This window comes from Lissotriton helveticus, chromosome 6, assembly GCF_964261635.1.
Source record: "Lissotriton helveticus chromosome 6, aLisHel1.1, whole genome shotgun sequence".
NCBI lineage: Eukaryota > Metazoa > Chordata > Amphibia > Caudata > Salamandridae > Lissotriton > Lissotriton helveticus.
In genome coordinates, this window is record NC_136067.1 from 1,278,864,149 (window position 1) to 1,278,885,409 (window position 21,261).

At 52.5% G+C, this 21,261-nt stretch overlaps 1 protein-coding gene across 3 annotated transcripts in view; it reads left to right on the forward strand.

Annotated features, from left to right (window-relative positions):
- ATL2 (atlastin GTPase 2) overlaps positions 1-21,261 on the forward strand; it is a 614,707-nt gene that overhangs the window by 278,660 nt on the left and 314,786 nt on the right. For all 3 annotated transcript variants that reach the window (XM_078649021.1, XM_078649023.1, XM_078649022.1), the window contains exon 4: positions 2,033-2,137. In XM_078649021.1, the coding sequence (XP_078505147.1) occupies positions 2,033-2,137 (105 nt within the window). The remainder of the gene's footprint in view (positions 1-2,032; positions 2,138-21,261) is intronic.

Here is a 21,261-nt window from a genome sequence, read left to right on the forward strand (position 1 = left end):
CTAGGACACCTCTCAATCCAGATTCCTTAGCAACCATAGCACTGAGACTGCCCTCATCACCGCCACTGATGACATCCGTGCCCTCCTCTTCCAAGGCCACATTGCAGCCCTCATCCTCCTGGATCGATCAGCAGCTTTCGACAGACTCCAACCGCACCCTAACCACCAGGCTCCATGACGCCGGCGTCCGAGGAATATCCTTAGACTGGATACATTCTTTCCTCTCGGGCAGAACACAGAGAAGAAGACTCCTGCCCTTCCTCTCAGAACCGACAGATCAGATGCGGAGTACCCCAAGGATCCTCCCTCAGCCCACACTCTTTAATGTCTACATGGCCCCTCTCGCAACCATTGTCGGAAGCCACAGACTCAACATAGTTTCCTACGCCGAGGACACCCAGCTCATTCCCTCCCTCACCAACGAACCCAACATCACCAGGCGCAATGTCCAAGAAGGGATGAAAGCCACCACGACCTGGATGAGCAACAGCTGCCTGAAGCTCAACGCCGAAAAAACTGAAGTTCTCATCCTCTGCTCCAACCCCTCTGCATGGGACATCACCTGATGGCCCCCCACCCTTAGAACTTCACCCACCCCAATGGACCACGCACACAACCTTGGCATCCCTCTTCACTCACATTTAATCGCCAGATCAACGCGGTCTCCTCATCATGCTTCAACACCATCTGCATACTTGGCAGGATGTTCAAGTAGATCCCTCCCGACGGAAAACAGTCACCCACGCACTCCTCACCAGCAGACTGGGCTACGGAAACACTCTACTCCGGAATCAACAAAAAACTCTGCAAACTCCACTTTCCAGAACGCCGGATTCAGACTCGCACTCGACATCCCACGACATGACCAAATCACCCAACATCTCGGCGACCTCCACAGGCTCCCCGTCGAAAGAAATATAACCTTCAAACTGCTTACACACGCTTACAAAGCTCTCCACGACACCTGAGCCCAATACCTCAGCGACCGAATCTCCTTCCAAGCCCCCAAAAGAAACCTCTGTTCAGCCTTAGCCACCAGCCCCTGTGTCTACAGGACCAGAGCAGGGGGAAGATTCTTCTCCTACCTCGCAGCAAAGACCTGGAACAAACTCACCCTCCACCTCCACCGAAGCCAGACACTACACCAATTGAGAGAGGACCTCAAGACCTTGCTCTTCGAGTGATCCCACCTGAGCTGCCCACTCCCCTCCTCCCTCAGTTCATTGAGGCCCTCACGGGAGAGTAGTGTGCTCTATAAACACTAATTGATTGATTGCATGCATTCACAAACACTTGAATGCCCACAAACAGCAGTCCTGTTCAAGAAAGTCATTTGGGTTAGGCCAGGCTATTTTGTTTCTTTTTCTTCCACTTTCTGTTCTATTGAATACTTATGAATTTTTATGGAGATTTCGTGAAGGAGAAGAAAATGTTACCTAACCAGCTCTTTAGTGGAATCGTCATTAAAATTGTAAGTAACCTCTCCTTAAACCAGATGGAAGAATAAACGCAGTTTGCCTAAGGGAGGATACTATCTCTCCAATCAGAAACTGCTTGGGAAAATGACTACAACATGGGATAATGGTGGAGTATGCTTCCTTAAAAGAACAGTATCAGTGTTGCCCTCATTGGACAACAGCCTTTTTGTTCCACATCGCCCCTTTCAGCTCACTGTGCTTTTAAGCAAGGATTTGTGAAAGCGCTTTCTTGTGCATTTTCTAATGTAGTGACGTTATATTTCAACATGGTGGTTTTTATTTTAATGAAGTAAATGACAATTGCTTAATAAATTCTAAAATAGTCAATGAAAATATACATATTGGTTTTTCCAAAGAAAAATGGTGGGACAATTCAGTGCTTATGATTATCAGTGGAAACTGCATGATCAGATAGGTTTTAGAAGTACATGACCTTTCTTTTTTGAGCGTAATAACGTTCATTTAACCAAATTGATGTATGGAAAAATATGTAGGCATTTGTCCTTCTCTTTGTATCATATAAACTATTAATACAGCTTTTCGTTGTGTTTTAGGTTGCCGTACTGCTAATGGATACTCAGGGGGCATTTGACAGCCAGTCCACAATCAAAGACTGTGCAACGGTGTTTGCACTGAGCACCATGACCAGCTCTGTTCAGGTACAAGGTGTTCCTAATTTAGATAACGTTTAAAATGTAATTTAAAATTCTTCACGTTGCTGACTTTTTTGCTTTCCAAATATATTTCCATCTCTTCAGGCCACTTATCACTTAACTTTTAACTCTGATTTAAACATTGTTGTGAAGTGTATCCTACACCAAAGACTTCGTGATGTATATGTTTACAACACAAGGCTAAAAGTTCAAGTACTTACTAATGTAGATAGCTGCAATTTATCATTTAAATTTTTGCACAGGTAACATGGTGTAAATATGTTGGCTCTATGCGTTTTCAGCTAGAAGTCCGTTCCTTGTTGAGTTGTACAAGTTTGCGCTTTGACGGAGTAATTTAGTCAGTAAAAGTAATACCAATAACATTCAGTAGAGCAGTAAAAACTAAAAACCAGTTAATATTGCATTTTTACAATTCATGATAAAATTAATACATTTCTCAAAGTAACCCACAATTTGCAAACTTTTTTCATTAATTGCTAAAGCACTGGCAGCACAACACAAGAACTCCCATTTCTCTGAAGAGGGCAAAGCCATTTTTCTGACGTAGTAATGCTGGGCAAATACAAATCGGAGGCGTTTGAGTATTTTAGTGTTTTGTTGGCAAAATTGGCATATCCTTTGTGATTTATTAACTATTCATGGTGCCTTTAGCTCATAACGTTCAATGCAAGTACTCTGATGCTTAAAAAGGTTTACCTTTTAGATCATGAAAGCAAATGGATTCAATCATTTGCCTGTGAGCCAAATGAATTGCTATAAAACGTTTGGTATGCAGGCATGTACTGAAAACGATCGTCTCGAGTGCTTATCTTTTGCCAAATTGAGGGCATTAGCTACAGATTTAAATTGCATTATTGACTCTTCCACATACCACTAATGCCTCACTTTAAACACTTTAAAACAATTGGCCAAAATCTGTCCATAGGTTACTAGCTCTAGCAGTGTTATTTAATTCATGTCCGATAACATTTAGAGCGCTTTCTCTAGTCCATCACAGACTAAGGCAATGAGACAAGAAATGCAATTAAAATCACTAATTGCTACAGTAAATGAAATTCAAGCCCAATTTGACACTAGGAGACAGTGAGAAAGACAGAAATGCATTTGAAAGGCATTGCATTGGGCTATGTCTTACTAGCAGTATATTTTGCCTGGGAAGTTTAAGCGCCCATAAGAGATGAGTGCCCTCATTTCTTTGGAGTTGCATGGTGGTTCGCACTGCATATATTCATAAGAGATTGAGGTAATTAACTGAGATGAAATTACTTTCAGGAAAGGAAGTACAATTTATTCTGGGCATACAAAATGGGGTTTTAGTTAAGTTTTAAAGAATCTACATGCACTTTTTATCCCACTGTTTCTTTCTTCCATACGGACAGTTCTATAATTATATTCTTGTGACCCCTACTATAGTCTAATTTTCCACTGACCACCTTCCCTTTCTACAGATGCTCCACCAAGAAACTAAAATGATAGGGTTAAGTACAAGCTCATTATTATAGTTCAAAGTATCCAACAAACGGACACTGGCAGTGCAGTCCAGCTGGAACGTGTCTTTAGCAGACTGAAAAAGTTACAGCAAATTTCAAAGGTAAAGTCAGGGCTTGGAGAGCAGAAAAGCCTAAAACCGCTGTGTATGAGATTTCCCTTTTCTATGTGGTTATGCCACAGTGTTCAAGTAAGTTTCATTTGTTTTTCTGCAAGCGTTTTCAACGTTTTTTGTATGCGAGCCTTGGATGTGTTTCCTATTTTCTCATGCTCTATCTCTCACATTCTGCTTGAAATAATATTGACATTTTTGGCTCTTAAACCTATAACTTTTGTTTTGGTACTAATGAACATAAAAGGTCCTTTATTCAATCAACAGGATTTCCACTGTTTCGGTAGAAATCCAGAGGAGTAGTTCATGCATTTTTTGTTTCCTCCCTACCACTGAAATACCTCATCATGGTTTGTCTGTTTTGCCAATCTGTGTATCAATTTATCGAAAAAAACATTTATGGCTTTTAAACGGAGTGGGCAGACTGTAGTCAGATAGCCTCTTGATAAATAGCCTCTTGATAAATAGCCTCTTGATAAATAGCCTCTTGATAAATAGCCTCTTGATAAATATCCTCTTGATAAATATCCTGTTATAGGGAACAAACGTTCCTTCTAGTTTAAATGTCCTACCTTAACATTGCTTAGGCGTTTCATTGCTACGGTGTCCCACAGATGCCCATACTATTGAAAAATCGAAATTGAATCCTACTTCTTCCACCACATGGCTATTGCTAGGTTCGCGACTCCCAAACAGCTCCAAACGATTGCTTTATCATTATTTGTCTTATATTTAAGCTCTGGCTGGCTTTGGTCCTGCAAAAAATGGCTGGGTAAATGAAAACTCAATGTCTAAGTTGTATGCTACCTCCTTCCAAGAGGACTGTATGTAGGGGCATTCCCACAAAGTGTAGGTGAAAGTACCTCGGTGTTCACATTGTCTCCAACATAGTGTGCTAGCAGCTAGGAACATTTTATGAACTTTGGGGAGGTCAGAGTACCAAGCGTAGAGCAGGTTGTAATTATATTTATTTTGTCTTAATGGATATGAAGCATTTAGGGATGACCACCCATAGATTTTCATAGTATTTAGTCTAGACTTCTCTATCCAACACCTGCCCCATTTGCTTTATAAGCGCACTTGGAGCTAGTTTTATTGTGTAACAATATAGTATACAGTTTGAAGGTAAGACCCACCTGGCTCGTATGTTGCCAGCAGTTCCTAAAATGATGGTTTTTCTACTGTAGCGGCCAATCTATTCTCTGAATGCACCACACATTCTCATCTGAGTATAATGCAGTCTCTCTGATTCTGGCAATGTGACGTCTAGTTTACATCGTGTAAAGGATTTAATCATACTATGATTAACCAAATCTGCAAAGTACCTATAATATCAGACTCCATGTATTGCAGGGTCCTTGATCTAGTGCTGGTTAGAAATCTGGGTTGGTATATACACCAAGGTATACGTTACCAGATAGGGGATTAGAAACCCTCTTGTATTTGATGTGCACCACACCTGAAGTGTTAATGGGGGTTACTGAGGTATGCATTGTGTGGTCTGTGATATTTATATAACCATACGACCTCACTCAAGCGTTGTTGTAACTTCCTGTTCCATGAGAGGCCATTGAATATCTCTCTTCCTTGGGCTATCCACTATGATTCACAACTGTATTACCAAGTAATATAATTTAAAATCTGTTAGGGTCAGACCTCCCTGGAATTTGATTTGGTAGAGCTACTTTGTTGGGATTTGTAGTCTAGGAGCTCTGCAGATAAACATATTGATTTCAGCTTGCAGGGGAAGACAAAACATTCTCCTCCACCAGAATTCAAGGGCCTGGAATAGTTAACACTCTGGGCAGGACATTAGTTGATATCACTTCGATGTGGCCATTCCAGGAAAGGAAAAGTGGTGACCAAGTTGTATAATTTTGGTCTGTAGCGATGGGTAGTTTTCTCTATATACAGTTCTTGTACATTTGGAATAATGATATGAAAGAGACTATAAGTTATGGATTCCTCACCTTAGAATTACCCCCAGGCGTCAGACTGGATCCGGAGATTGTTTTCTTCCGCAGTACCCCTGCGTGCCGGTTGGTGGCTTCGGTTGACTCCGCTTTAGTAGTTGGCGTCATGATCGCCGGAATGACGTCACGGTATCTATTTAGACGCCCCTCCTGCGCGCTGACGTCCTTTCTTTTTCCGCGCCAGCAAACGCAGATTCGGAGAGAGCGGTACCTCTAGTTACTTTTTGACTCTTTTTGTGACTTTTGTTTACTTCCTTTTTTCGAGTCTTTTGACTCCTGGTGCATAGGGATGTCATCTCGGCAAACCTGTTTCAAGCCTTGTGGCTCCTGCTCCAAGCTGATGTCGGTGACTGACCCCCATCTTGTGTGCCTCTGGTGCCCCAGGCACCAGAAGTCGTGCTCCGACTTCCGGGCCATGGTGCCAAAGTCTTTGCGGGAGCAGTCCCAAAAGCTTCTGGAGGCCCGGCAGTCTGCTCCACGCCGCTCGAGGTCTCGGTCGAGAGGGAGGTCTTGGGACCGGTCGCGGACCCATCAGGCCCCCACTCATTGTCGAAGTCTTTGTCTTCGGGTAAGTCAAAGCACAAAAAAAGTGACAAAGCACTGTCGCTCTTCGTGTTCTGCCCATCCGTCAGCTGAAGCGACGTGGGGTGCGGACAGTAGTCGTCTGGCTCAGTTTCCCTCCCATTCTGGGAGCCGGGGCGACCCCTGCCCAACTTTGTAGCTTTGGGGCAGCCCGACTCCGCCGGCGCGCCTTCGATGCAAGCGGACTAGGCTGGAGGCTCTGGGCCTTTGATCCCGACGGCTTTGGCGCTGCAGGGCCCCCAGGGATCCAGGCCTGGATCCGGATCGACGCCAGTCGACCTTGTGACTCCTCCCGAATCCAGTGGTGACACCTCTGCCCCCTTCGATGCTGGTTGTGTCCCTAGCCGACGTCTACCCCAGCCTCTGGAGCAGCGCAGCGAAGTTTTCACCTAAGATGTGGGCTGGACACCGAAGACTCGCTGGGCAGGACTATTTAAACATCAGTAGCCCTGAGACGCTACTCCTGGCTGAGGTCCACTGGCTTTTCGGGTGATGTCCAAGCTATACTTTTGGACATGCCCTTTGATGGCCGTTGCTTGTTTGGCGACAAAGCCGACAACGGGCTCTAGCACTTTAAGGACTCCAGGGCTACGGCCAGGTCCTTGGGCCTCGCTTCCACCTCTCACCCTGCACAGTCTGCTTTTTGCCCCTTTCATTGCTACAGAACGGGTGCCCCCCCACGTACCATCCAGAGCCACAGGCCTGTGCAAGCTGTCCATCCTCTGCGCGGCTGGGGACGTGAAAACCACCGATGTGGGTCTGGGAGCCAGCCGGCGGGCCAGTCCACCAGCGCCCCCTCTGCAGCAGACTCCAAGCCCTCCTAGTTCGACCTTTCAGGGCCACCATTCTCCAGTGGACGGAAGGATTCTCCATCCCCTCCCCCACTGGCTCAACATCACATTGGACAGGTGGGTTTTGCAGATAGTCCGAAGGGGCTACTCCCTTCCCATTGAGACTACTACTCCTCCATCCATGCCACCTCAATTTCATCCCATGTCGGAGGATCACTTTTTCCCCTTCTCCAACAGGAAGTTACCGGTCTCTTGGCCAAGGGAGCCATCAAGCGAGTTCCTGCCCCAGAAATAGGTCGTGGTTGTTGTTCCCACTGCTTTCTGATGCCCAAGAAGGACAAGGGACTGCGTCCTATCTTGGATGTCCGGAACGTCAACCGCTTCCTCCGGAAGGAGAAGTTCAAAATGTTGACATTGGCCCAGGTCCTGTCTGCCATCGACCCTGGAGACTGGATGGTAGCATTGGACTTGCAGGACTCTTATTTTCATATCCCCGTTCAGCCGGCTCACAGGCGTTACCTACACTTCACGGTAGACCATGAGCACTTTCAGTTTACCGTGCTCCCATTTGGCCTTAGCAGCGCCCCTCGGATGTTCAAGAAAGTGATTGCGGTGGTCGCAGCTCATCTGCGCAGATCAGGTGTCCCAGTCTTCCCCTATCTCGACGACTGGCTGTTGAAGGCGGGCTCGCCCCAGACTGTAGTCTCTCACCTCTAAACTACAGCTGACCTCCTGCATTCGCTGGTGTACACCATCAACGTTCCGATGGCACACCTGATTCCCTCTCAGAGGCTCCTTTTCATCGGAGTGGTTTTGGACACAGCACAGTTTCTGCCTTATTCGTCCGACCAGCTAGTCCGGGATATTCAGGCTATGATTCCGCTCTTTCAGCCTCTATCCCAGGTCAGAATGACCCTGAGGCTGCTGGAACTCATGGCCTCCTGCATCCTGCTGGTGGACTATGCCAGGTGACATATGCGGGCTCTGTAGTGGGACCTGACGTTCCAGTGGGCACAGCATATGGGGAATCTTTCTGATAGTGTCCAGATCTCGAAGAGCACTGCACATCAATTGCAGTGGTAGCTAACAAACCGGGATTGGGTCAACAGCAGGTCCCTCTCCCTTCCCCAGCCAGAGTTCACAGTGGTGACCGATGCATCTCTTCTGGGGTGGGCAGCCATATGGGAGAGGTGGAGATCAGAGGCCTCTGGTCTCTGGCGGAGTCTGGGCTCCACATCAACCTTCTGGAGCTTCGGGCGTTCCGTCTTGCACTGAAGGCCTTCCTTCCTTTTGTCAAAGGGAGAGTACTGCAGGTGTTCACGGACAACACCACCGCCATGTGGTACTTCAACGGGCAGGGTGGGGTCGTGGACCCTGTGTTAGGAGGCACTTCAGCTCTGGAAGTGGCTGGAACATCAGGGCATGACTGGTGGTCCAACACCTGGCATGTTCTGTGAACGCCAGGGCAGACCAACTCAGCCGCCGTAACGGATTACATCTTCACTCTGAGGTGGTGCAAGGTCTCTTTCAGCAGTGGGGAGAGCCTTGGTGAGATCTATTCGCCACCGAAGAGAACGTGCAATGTAATCAATTCTGCATGTTGGAATTTCCAAGGCGGCACTTGCTAGGCAACGCTTTCGTCGCGAGTGGAGTTGGTCTTCTATACGCCTTTCCGCCTACACCACTTCTGCCCAGAGTGCTGAAGATCAATCGCGACCGGGCCCAAGTCATTCTTGTGCCTCCAGATTGGGCATGAGGTCTGGTATTCCGAACTTCTGCACATGGCCATCAATTCTCTGATCAGACTGCCACTTCAGGAGGATCTGCTGTCGCAGCAGCAGGGGATGGTTCTCCACCCGAACCTGTCCAGCCTCCACCTCCTTGCATGGAGATTGAGCGGCGACAGTTGACCGCTTTTGACCTTCCTCCCGAAGTCTGTAAAGTTATCTTGGCAGCCAGGAATCCCTCACCAAAACGGTTTATGCCTCTAGATGGAACAAATGTGTGGCATTATGCGCGGCAAATCAATTAATCATAGTACTTGTACAGCGAGCGCTACTTACTCCTGAGGGTCTCAAGGGAGGGAGGTGCTGCTACTGCTCGAAGAGCCAGGTCTTGAAGACTTCGTAAGGCGAGTAGGTCTTGGGTCTGCCGTATGTGGGTAGGGAGGGTGTTCCATGTCTTGGCGGCGAGGTAGAAGGATCTGCCGCCGGAGGTCGTTCGTTGGATTCGGGGGACAGCAGCGAGGCTGGCGGAGCGGAGCTGGCGGGTGGGGGTGTAGAAGCTGAGTCTGCTGTTCAGGTAGGCTGGTCCGGCTTTGTGGAGTGCTTTGTGTGCGTGGGTGAGGAGCTTGAAGGTGATCCTCTTGTCGACAGGGAGCCAGTGTAGGTCTCAGGTGATGTGGCTGTGGCGGGGAACGTTGACTATCAGTCGGGCGGAGGCGTTTAGGATGCGTTGTAGTTGTAGTAGGTGTTTGGCTGGGATTCCTGCATAGAGTACGTTGCCGTAGTACAGTCTGCTGCTGACGAGGGCCTGTGTCACTGTTCTTGTTTCAGTCGGGATCCACTTGTAGATCCTGCGGAGCATGCGGAGGGTGTTGTAGCAGGAGGAGGAGACGGCGTTGACCTGTTAAGACATGGAGAGGGAGGAGTCGAGGATGAATCCTAGGTTGCGTGCATGGTCGGTGGGTGTTGGTGCAGTTCCCAGTGTGGTCAGCCACCAGGAGTCGTCCCAGGCTGAGGGGGTGGGTCCAAGGATGAGTACCTCTGTCTTCTCAGAGTTCAGCTTCAGACGGCTGCTCCTCATCCAGTCGGCGACGGCCTTCATTCCCTCGTGGAGGTTGGTTTTGAGGGAGACGATGAGCTGGGTGTTGTCAACATAGGAGAGGATGTTGAGGTCGTGATGGCGGGCCACTTGTACGAGGGGGGCCATGTAGATGTTGAACAGCGTCTGGATGAGCCCTGGGGGGACGCCGCAGATGATTTCGGTGGCTTTGGATCGGAAGGGTGGGAGGCGGACTCTCTGGGTTCTGCCGGAGAGGAAGGACGTGGTCCAGTCAAGGGACTTCTCTTGGATTCCGGCTTCTAGGAGGCGTCTTTAGAGTGCGATGGCAGACCGTGTCGAAGGCGGACGACCGGTCCAGGAGGATGAGGGCTGATGTTTCGCCGTTGTCTAGTTGGCGCCTGATGTCGTCTGTGGCGGCGATAAGGGCTGTCTCGGTGCTGTGGTTTTGTCTGAATCCGGACTCGGACGGGTCCAAGATGTTGTCTTCCAGGTGGCGGGTCAACTGTCTGACTATTTTCTCGATGACCTTTGCCGGGAACGGGAGCAGGGAGATGGGCCGGAAGTTTTTGAGGTCCTTGGGGTCCGCCTTGGGCTTCTTGAGGAGGACGTTGATTTCGGCGTGTTTCAGCTTTCCGGGAATGTTGCTGATTTGAAGGAGATGTTGATGACCTTCCGTAGTTGGGGTGCGATTGCTGCGTCTGCTTTGTTTAATACGTGGTGTGGGCACGGCTCTGACGGAGATCCTGAGTGGATGGAGTTCATGACCTTGCGTGCCTAGTTGACGTTGGACCAGGAAGTCAGGCGGATGGCGCTGGTGGTGTTCACAGGGGAGGTGGAGTCTGGCGTAGTCTGGCGGTCATGGTGTTCAAGCAGTCGTGGATATCCGCGATCTTAAGGTGGAAGAAGATGGCTAGTGAGTCGCACAGTTCTTGTGAGGGCGGGATGTCTGCGTTGGCGCTGGAGAGTTCCTTTACGATGCTGAAGAGCTCTTTGCTGTCGTGTGCGTTGTTAACCAAGCGGTCTTTGAAGGAGTATCTCTTGGCTAATCTGATGAGGTGGTGATGTCTTCGGGTGGTGTCCTTGTGGGCTGCGTGGTTGTCCGGTGTGCGTTCGTGGAGCCATATTTTCTCCAGTTTCCGGCATGCGCGTTTGGGGGTCTGGAGTTTGTCGGTGAACCAGGTGGCTCTCTTGCTGGCGTTGTTGTTGGAGGGTTTCTTGAGCGGGGCGAGGGTGTTGGCCCAGTCGTCAATCCACTGTCTGAGATTGCGTGCTGCGGCATCAGGGTTGGTGGGGTGGGTGGGTGGGTATTGGGCGAGGGTGGTGATCAGCCGGTCTTCAGTGACTTTGCGCCAGCAACGGCGAGGCAACTGTTTGGTGCGGTGGTGCGTGGTTGGTTTCTTGAAGGTGAAATGGATGCAGCGGTGGTCTGTCCAGTGGAGTTCGGTGGTGTGGTTGAATGCGACGTGGGTGCCTGTGGAGAAGACTGAGTCCAGCGTGTGGCCGGCACCGTGGGTGAGTGCGGTATCCGAAGGAAACAGGTTAGTATTGGATTCCTTACCTTAGAATATCCGCAGGAGTCAGACTGGATCCGGAAATTTTTGTATAGCAGTACCCTTGCGCGCCGGTAGGCGTAGACTGCGGCTCCGCGTCCGTCGTCTGCGTCGGGATGATGTCGCCAGAGTACTTAGACGCCGCCTCGCGCGCTGATGTCGGTTCTTCTTTTTTCCGCGCCAGCAAGCGCCGATCTGGAAAAAGTTATACCCTAGTCAATTTTTGACTAACTTTTTTGATCCTTTTTGATCATCTTTCGAGTCTCTCGACTCAGACGGTGCCGGTAGGGATGCCCGGGTTTAAACCCTGCGTCGATTACAACCGACTGTCGGTTACCGACCCCCATCGCCGGTGTCTTCACTGTCTGGGCCCAGACCACGACGACAAGTCCTGCTCCGACTGCCGGGCCCTGACGTCTAAAGCTAGACGGGAGCGGTCCCGCAAGCGACTCGAGCTCCGGCAGTCAGCCCCGTGCTGCTCGAGGTCCCGGTCCGGAAGGAGGTCGAGGGACCGGTCGCGAGGCCGGAGTCACCACAGTTCCGGTAGTCGTCATCAGTCTTCCGGCTCGAAGTCCTCAGGTAAGAGGCACAAGAAGTCGAAGGGACGACATCGCTCTTCTGACTCCCCCCCCCCCGACGCTCGCGCGACGTGGCTGACACCGGCGGCTCCGGCCGACACCGGCGGCTCCGGCCGACACCGGCGGCTCCGGCCGACACCGGCGGCTCCGGCCGACACCGGCGGCTCCGGCCGACACCGGCGGCTCCGGCCGACACCGACCCCGACCCCGCGGCTCCGGGCGACACCGACCCCGCGGCTCCGGGCGACCCCGACCCCGACCCCGCGGCTCCGGGCGACACCGACCCCGACCCCGCGGCTCCGGGCGACACCGACCCCGCGGCTCCGGGCGACACCGGCTCCGGGCGATGCTCTGCCAGAGCCGCAGGCGTCGCGGCCTGCTCCATTCCCGCCGGTCCCTGGGCAGCACACGACGCCGGAGGAGATCGAGGTCTTCCTCACGGCCATGAGGTCGCTCACTCCTCCGTCGGGTTCCGCGGCGCCTTCGGGCCAAGCGGCCCCGACTGGGTCCCCCAGCGGGCCGGTGCTTCGGCCCCGTCAGATGCTTCGGCCCGACACAGTCGGCGACTTCGGTCCCGACGCCACAGGGCCCCGCCGGATCCGGGTCGCCGCCGGTCGACCTCGCCGGCGCCGGCCCCCGGGGGGGTCACCCCCGGCGCCGTCCCAGGAAGACGCCGTCCCCGGTCCTACCCTGGATTAGGGTCCGGCGCCGCTCTCGACGCCGATGGGAGAATTTTACTTCTACGACCCGGCCGCGTCCTTTGAGCCCGAGTATCAGGCGATGGGTGACGAGGGGGATTGGGAGGGGTCCGAGGACCCTCTGACACGTGAGTGTCAGTCTTTTTAGGACTGGACAGGTGAGCTTGGTGAGGCCAGTGGTCTGGACACTTCGCCCGACACTGGTTTTGTCTCCCCTCCTACCGTGGCTACGGAGGAGGGGGCTGCCTATAGTGTGGTGCTGAGGCGGGCTGCCAATGCCTTGGGCCTTGAGCTCCCTGTCGCGGCCGTGAGGACTAACCTCCTCACAGAGGTCCTTAAACCGCAGACAAGCTCGGCCGAGCCTCTGCTGCCTTTTAATGAGGCCTTGTCAGACGCTCTACTGGGCACTTGGTCCAAGCCCGCTACAGGTCTGCCTGTAGATAGGAACGTGGCCAGGCGCCACCGCCCGGCTCCGGGTGACCCTTGCTTCATGTCCGCCCACCCCACTCCCGAGAGCCTGGTCATCCAGGCCTCTAACTCCCAGACCGCATTCCCGTCGGCTCCCCCCGATCGGAAATCTAAGAGGTATGAGCAATACGGGAGGAAGGTATTCTCCTCCCTGAGTTTGGGATTGCGGTCAGTCAACACCGCATGCCTCTTGGGCCGTTACACCCACTCTCTGTGGGACACGGTCGCGGACTTGCTGCCACAATGTCCGGAGGAGGCCCGGACTAAACTCGCCCAAGCCCTTACGGAGGGTTGAGATGCAGCACGGTATTCCATCCGGTGTGGGCTGGATACCATGGACTCACTGGGCAGAGCGATGGCAGCGACGGTGGCGATTTGTCGCCACGCCTGGTTGAGGTCCGCCAACTTTTCGGCTGATGTCCAAAACGCCCTTATGGACATGCCGTTTGATGGCAGTTGCCTCTTTGGCGACAAGGCAGACCATGCGCTTGAGCGCTTTAAGGACTCAAGGGCTACGGCCAAGTCCTTGGGCCTCTCGGCCCCGTGCCAGCAAACTGCTGCTTTTCGCCCCTTTCATGGCCAAGGGAGGGGCGCCCCCACACGTCCTGCCAGCCACGGGCCGCAGACTACCATCCAGCGCGGTGGCGGCCGTGAAAACCGCCGTGGCGGCGGTCGGGGACAACGGCGAGGCCAGTCCACACCTACCCCTCCTAGTCAGTGCTTTCAGGCCCATGTGACGCCAGTGGGGGGGGGAGGGTCCGCCATCACCACCACCACTGGCGCACTGTCACATCGGACAGGTGGGTGCTGCAAATCGTCCGAAGTTGCTACTCCCTCCCCTTCGCGGCGTCCCCTCCAGCCATGTCACCGCAGTACCACCACGTGTCGGGTGATCACTCGAAACTTCTACAAGAGGAAGTTACGGCCCTCTTGGCCAAGGGGGCCATCAAGCGCGTTCCTGGGCCAGAAGTAGGGTGTGGTTGTTACTCCCACTACTTTCTGGTACCCAAGAAGGGCAAAGGGGGGCTACGCCCTATCTTGGACCTGCGGAACGTCAACGGCTTCCTCCGGAAGGAGAAGTTCAAGATGCTGACACTTGCTCAGGTCTTAGCTGCCCTGGACCCTGGAGACTGGATGGTAGCGTTGGACTTGCAGGACGCTTATTTTCACATCCCCGTCCTGCCCGCCCACTGCCGTTACCTGCGGTTCACGGTAGGCCACGAGCACTTTCAGTTTACCGTGCTCCCCTTCGCCTTACCAGCGCCCCACGGGTGTTGACGAAAGTGATGGCGGTGGTCGCAGCTCATCTGCGCAGGTTAGGGGTTTCAGTCTTTCCCTACCTCGACTTCCAGACTACGGCCGACCTCCTGCACCTGCTGGGGTTCTCCATCAATGTGCCGAAGTCACACCTGTGTCCCTCTCAGAAGCTCCACTTCATCGGAGCGGTTCTAGACTCGGCGCAGTTTCGGGTTTATCCTCCCGAACAACGGGTTCGGGATATTCAGGCTCTGATTCCGATCTTTCAGCCTTTATTCCGAGTCTCGGTCAGGTTGACGCTGCGGCTTCTGGGGCTGATGGCTGTGAGAAGTTGGCCTGATATGCAGTGCTCACTATTCTAGTGATCACTATGTATCAGTCCAAACAACCCTTATTGATGATTGGTTGTAAGTCAACCTTATAGACCAGCTATCCTAGTAGCATGGATACGAGCAGTCTAAGGCTAAGACTCTAGAGGGCGTGTTAAGCCAGCTGTTTTACCATCACATTACCCCTTGAACACCAAGTGAAAGCACACCACACAAGTTATCAAAAATAAAGTATATTTATTTATAACAGGACTACCCTGGCTCTTTATGAGACAGGGAGCTAAGCACACAACAAAACTCTTAAAGAAGCACTGAAAGTCGCACAATTTACACAGATGCACGAGGGGCACGAAAAACCATATACTATGAAAATGGAATGCGAAATTACTAGCAGGTAAGTAATTCTTTTCTAGACTTTAGAATCGCTAGGCCTACAATACTAAACACTTAGGTTAGGAGCAGGAGGCCTGTGGACGTCGTGTGCAGAGTGGGAACTCTGACGCGTAAGGCGGGAAAAAGTCTATGGATGCTAGCAATTGACAGTTACTGTTCTCGGGCGAACCCGACTAGGTAGGTCGAAAACGGGAGTGGATCCGAACACTTAGGGTGTTGGACTATGCTGGAGCACCGGAGTACTCAGTTTACCTAGCCCAGGGGCTGCAGCTGCATAGGGTTGAAGTTGCGTCGGAAACCCACGTTGAAGAACCAAGAGCCTGAAGAAAGAAGTTGCTGGCAGGCGGCCAGTGAAGAAGTTCGTGGAGATCCAAGCCTGGATCAGGGAAGAAGACCTGTAAGCAGAGGGGACCAAGTTCTGAATCACTAGCCAGTGATTAAGTGGGCACCAGAGTGGCACCGGGCGAAGTCACCTCGACCAGGTGAGTGGGCGCTGCTGGGCTCTGCAGTCTCTCGGACCAGGAGGCGTTGTCGGCGACCAGGATGGAGGTGCGAGCTGTCCCACGAAGATACTTGCTGTCGACGTCGCTGGACCCAGGATTGGGGCAACAAGTCTTGGCAAATTCAAGCCCACGCGGTGGACCTAAAATGGAGTCTGGAGTGGACCAGGAGGGTCCGGGGTGCTCCTCTGTTGGAGGGGAGCAAGGGCCAGTCTGGAGCAACCAGACCAGCGGTGTTTGTCGTCGAAGTTCGTCGTCAGAGGGCCACTAGCCAACGGGCAAGTGACCGGGACAACGCGGTGAGCAGCAAAGAGCAGAAGGGCCCCACGCAGATCTCGTGGATGCAGGGGGGCTGAACTTCGGTGCTGGAGCTGCTCAGGGTCGGGGCTTCTCTTACCCCAAAGCACTCGGTCGAGGGTCACTCGGTGGTCGTGCTGGACAAGCGTCGTGCAGTTCTGAAGATGGCCGGTCCCTCGAGGTCTCGTCGCACCCACGGATCACAGCTGGGCTGATGATGTAGGTTGAGGTCAGAGGTGCCAGGGAAGCCGGTTCTCGTCGTGCTGAAGCAGTCTTGATCCGAAGGAGAGACTGGCAACAAACCCCGATGCTTGGTTGGTGCCTGCTGCTGCAGGGTGACTACTCCTTAGTCACAAGGGAGAAAATCCTGAGAAGAGTCGAGTTCTTCGTGTAGAAGGTCGGTTCAGGATTCAAAGATTGATCTAATTTGGAAGGGGGCCTGCTCCTACCTTTATCCTGCAAAAGGGGGCTGGCACGCGACTAAGTCCTGCCCTATGGGTGGGACTAGGAGGGGGGTGGTTACACCCCTCTCCTTTGGCGGGCTTTCCCCAGCTCAGGGTCTGGTGTGCCCCTGGAACCGGTTCAAACCGGCCTATGCACAGTGAGCACCGGGGTGCCACTTGCACTCACCTTCCTCTAAAGCCCTGCCTACCTAGGATACACAAAATCCTGTCTGGGATGGTGCTGGCACCGCCCCTGACAGGAAACCCTTTGTCCTTGCCTCCTGCGCTGGGAGGACTCCCAGCAACAGGAAGGCAGACTTGTGTCTCGGTGGCAGCATCCATTTTGTGGATGCTAAGGCTCTGTCTGACTTTAACCGGGGTTACAGGTTACCAACATGTCGTGTCCCTCTAGAAGGGTGGAATGCTAACCCCGTCGCCAGAATTGGCATGGGGTTAGTATTCCAATTCGTATGACACCTTACTCGACATGTTTTGATAAAGCGATACCAGAGTTGGCATATAACCGCGAGGATTATAATGCACTTAAGAGTATATGGTATGCGATATCATGGAAACGGCTAAGGGATAGATCCCGAAAGCCGCAGATAGGCTCAGCTCATGCCAGAGCACCACCTCACACGATTCCAAGCACTCTGCCTTCAGGATTGTCAAGGCCTGCCATAGGAGTGACTGATAGGAGATCTGTGTGTCCATATAGGTTTAGATATAGGTATACTATATCTAAAGCAAAGGGTGATTACACCACCTTGCCCCCAGCTGTCAAGCAGCCAGTTGTGTCTGTTTAGTTAGTCAGCCCAGGGGTGGCATAATACATGCTGCAGCCCCTGGGAGACTTCTGGGTACACCTCAGCCCTGGGTACAGGGACTTAGAGAGGGCCCAGTGCCAATTCAGTACCTGGGTACAATTTGGAATAGAGAGAACAGCTAGGCTGTGGGTCTGATTAGCAGGCCCACAGCCAGGGAAAGTCGTAAACCAGTGAAACAAAAAGAAAAAATCTGGGTGATCATAGGATTGCAGACCCTACTCTCCTACAATGGCCTCCTGCATCCTTCTGGTGCATCACTCCCGGTGGCGATTGCAGGCTCTGCAGTGGGACCTGAAGTTTCAGTGGGCCCAGCATCAGGGCAACTTGTCCGACAATGTCTTGATCTCGGAGGGCACTGCAAGACAGTTGCAGTGGTGGCTCACGGACCGCGACTGGAGCGCGTAGTTGTGACTGACGCGTCCCTCCAGGGCGGGGGGGGGGGGGGAGGGCGGCACATGAGAGGCTGAGATCAGAGGCCTCTGGTCTCCGGTGGAGTCCCGGCTCCACATCAACCTTCTGGAGCTGCGGGCGATCCGGCTTGCACTGAAGGCATTCCTCCCCTCTGTCCGGGGGAGTGTAGTGCAGGTGTTCACGGACAACACCACCGCCATGTGGTACTGCAACAAACAGGGCGGGGTGGGGTCGTGGACCCTATGCCAGGAGGCTCTGCGCCTCTGGTAGTGGCTGGAACATCAGGGCGTGACCCTGGTGGTTCAACACCTGGCAGGTTCCCTGAACGCCAGGGCGGACAAACTCAGCCGCCGGTGCCTGATAGATCACGAGTGGCGCAAGGCCTATTTCAGCAGTGGGGAGAGCCTTGGTTAGATCTATTCGCCACCGAAGAGAACGCGCAATGTCATCAGTTCTGCGTGTTGGAATTTCCAAGGCGATTCATAAAAGGGGGTGGTGATGGACAGAGCATCTGAATTAAGCAGAACACTCCTATCCAGTCAAAAGATCAGGGCTTGATCCATCACCGTTTTTTAGCTCACTGCATCATCCCAGTTCAGAACCTGGCTACATGCAAATTAGTCTGTCCCTGGCCCAGTGCATCATGGGAACAGGGCAGACCAAACTACCAAGCCAATTCTTTACTGGAAAGGAAACAAGCTTCCGGGGACCGGTTTCTGGCATTGCAGCCGTCTTCGGCCCAGCTTGCTTGAATCCTGATGGTGCAGTGAGCAAGGGACTCATGTCTGAGCATACCCTTCCACTCCTATAGTGGCCAAAACGATTCATAAAAGGGGGTGGTGATGGACAGAGCATCTGAATTAAGCAGAACACTCCTATCCAGTCAAAAGATCAGGGCTTGATCCATCACCGTTTTTCCAAGGCGGCACTCGCTCGAAGACTCTTTTCGCCGTAAGTGGAGCTGCGGTCTGTTGTACGCCTTTCCGCCTATACCACTTCTGCCCAGAGTGATGAAGATCAGGCGCGACCGGGCCCAAGTTATCCTTGTGGCTCCGGACTGGGCACGAAGATATTGGTATCCAGAGCTACTAATCATGTCTGTCGATCCCCCGATTCGTCTGCCTCTTCAGGAGGACCTTCTGTCGCAGCAGCAGGGGACGGTCCTCCACCCGATTCTGTCCAGTCTCCACCTCCATGCTTGGAGATTGAGTGGCGGCAGCAGAGGCCATTTGACTTGCCTCCTGAAGTTTGTAATGTGATTCTGGCAGCCAGGCGTCCCTCCACAGTCTGTATACGCCTGCAGGTGGAACAGCTTTGTGGCATGGTGTACAGCAAAGGCTGTGGATCCACTCTCTGCCCCCCTTTCTGAGTTCCTCTTCTTCCTTCTTTCTCTTGCCCAGCAGGGCTCTGCTCTGGGCACTATCAAGGGCTACCTTTCTGCCCTTTCCGCCTTCTTGAGGCTACCTGATCACCCTTCTTTGTTCAAGTCCCCGATTGTTCTTTGTTCAAGTCCCTGATTGTTAACAGATTCTTGAAGGGCATCACTGATATGTTGCCCCCTGTTTCTTTCGTGATGCCCCAGTGGGACTTGAACCTGGTTCTAACTTACCTGATGTGCGCTCCTTTTGAGCCACTTCCTAACTGTCCTCTCCGTCTTCTTACACTTAAGACTGCTTTCCTGGTTGCCATCACCTCTGCCAGGAGAGTGAGTGAGCTCCAGGCTCTTTCCTCTAAACTTCCTTTCCTTTCTGTCCATCCGGACTGTGAGAAGTTGGCCTGATATGCAGTGCTCACTATTCTAGTGATCACTATGTATCAGTCCAAACAACCCTTATTGATGATTGGTTGTAAGTCAACCTTATAGACCAGCTATCCTAGTAGCATGGATACGAGCAGTCTAAGGCTAAGACTCTAGAGGGCGTGTTAAGCCAGCTGTTTTACCATCACATATACCCCTTGAACACCAAGTGAAAGGACACCACACAAGTTGTTATGAAAATAAATGTATATTTATTTCTAACAAGACTACCCTGGCTCTTTATGAGACAGGGAGCTAAGCACACAACAAAACTCTTATAAAAATACTGAAAGTCACACAATTTACACAAATGCCCGAGGGGCACGAAAAACCATATACTATGAAAATGGAATGCGAAATTACTAGCAGGTAAGTAATACTTTTCTAGACTTTAGAATCGCTAGGCCTACAATACTAAACACTTAGGTTAGGAGCAGGAGGCCTGTGGACGTCGTGTGCAGAGTGGGAACTCTCACGCGTAAGGCGGGAAAAAGTCTATGGATGCTAGCAATTGCAAAGTTACTGTTCTCGGGCGAACCCGACTAGGGGGGTCGAAAACGGGAGTGGATCCGAACACTTAGGGTGTTGGACTATGCTGGAGCACCGGGGTACTCGGTTTACCTAGCCCAGGGGCTGCGGCTGCATAGGGTTGAAGTTGCGTCGGAAACCCACGTTGAAGAACCAGGAGCCTGAAGAAAGAAGTTGCTGGCAGGCGGCCAGTGAAGAAGTTCGTGGAGATCCAAGCCTGGATCAGGGAAGAAGAAACCTGAAAGCAGAGGGGACCAAGTTCTTAATCACTAGCCAGTGATTTAGGTGGGCACCAGAGTGGCACCGGACGAAGTCACCTCGACCAGGTGAGTGGGCGCTGCTGGGCTCTGCAGTCTCTCGGACCAGGAGGCGTTGTCGGCGACCAGGATGGAGGTGCGAGCTGTCCCACGAAGGTCTCTGCTGTCGACGTCGCTGGACCCAGGATTGGGGCAACAAGTCTTGGCAAATGCAAGGCCCACACGGTGGACCTAAAATGGCGTCTTGGGTGGACCAGGAGGGTCCAGGGTGCTTCTCTGATGGAGGGAAGCAAGGGCCAGTCTGGAGCAACCAGACCAGCGGTGTTTGTCGTCGTGGAGCGTCGTAAAAGTGCCACTAGCCAACGGGCAAGTGACCTGGACAACGCGGTGAGCAGCAAAGAGCAGAAGGGCCCCACGCAGATCTCGTGGATGCAGGGGGGCTGAACTTCGGTGCTGGAGCTGCTCAGGGTCGGGGCTTCTCTTACCCCAAAGCACTCGGTCGAGGGTCACTCGGTGGTCTTGCTGGACAAGCGTCGTGCAGTTCTGAAGATGGCCGGTCCCTCGAGGTCTCGTCGCACCCACGGATCACAGCTGGGCTGATGATGTAGGTTGAGGTCAGAGGTGCCAGGGAAGCCGGTTCTCGTCGTGCTGGAGCAGTCTTGATCCGAAGGAGAGACTGGCAACAAACCGCGATGCTTGGTTGGTGCCTGCTGCTGCAGGGTGACTACTCCTTAGTCACAAGGGAGAAAATCCTGAGAAGAGTCTTGAGTTCTTCGTGTAGAAGGTCGGTTCAGGATTCAAAGATTGATCTAATTTGGAAGGGGGCCTGCTCCTACCTTTATCCTGCAAAAGGGGGCTGGCACGCGACTAAGTCCTGCCCTATGGGTGGGACTAGGAAGGGGGGTGGTTACACCCCTCTCCCATGCCGGGCTTTCCCCAGCTCAGGGGCTGGTGTGCCCCTGGAACTGGTTCTAGCCGGCATATGCACAGTGAGCACCGGGGTGCCACTTGCAGTCACCTTCCTCTAAAGCCCTGCCTACCTAGA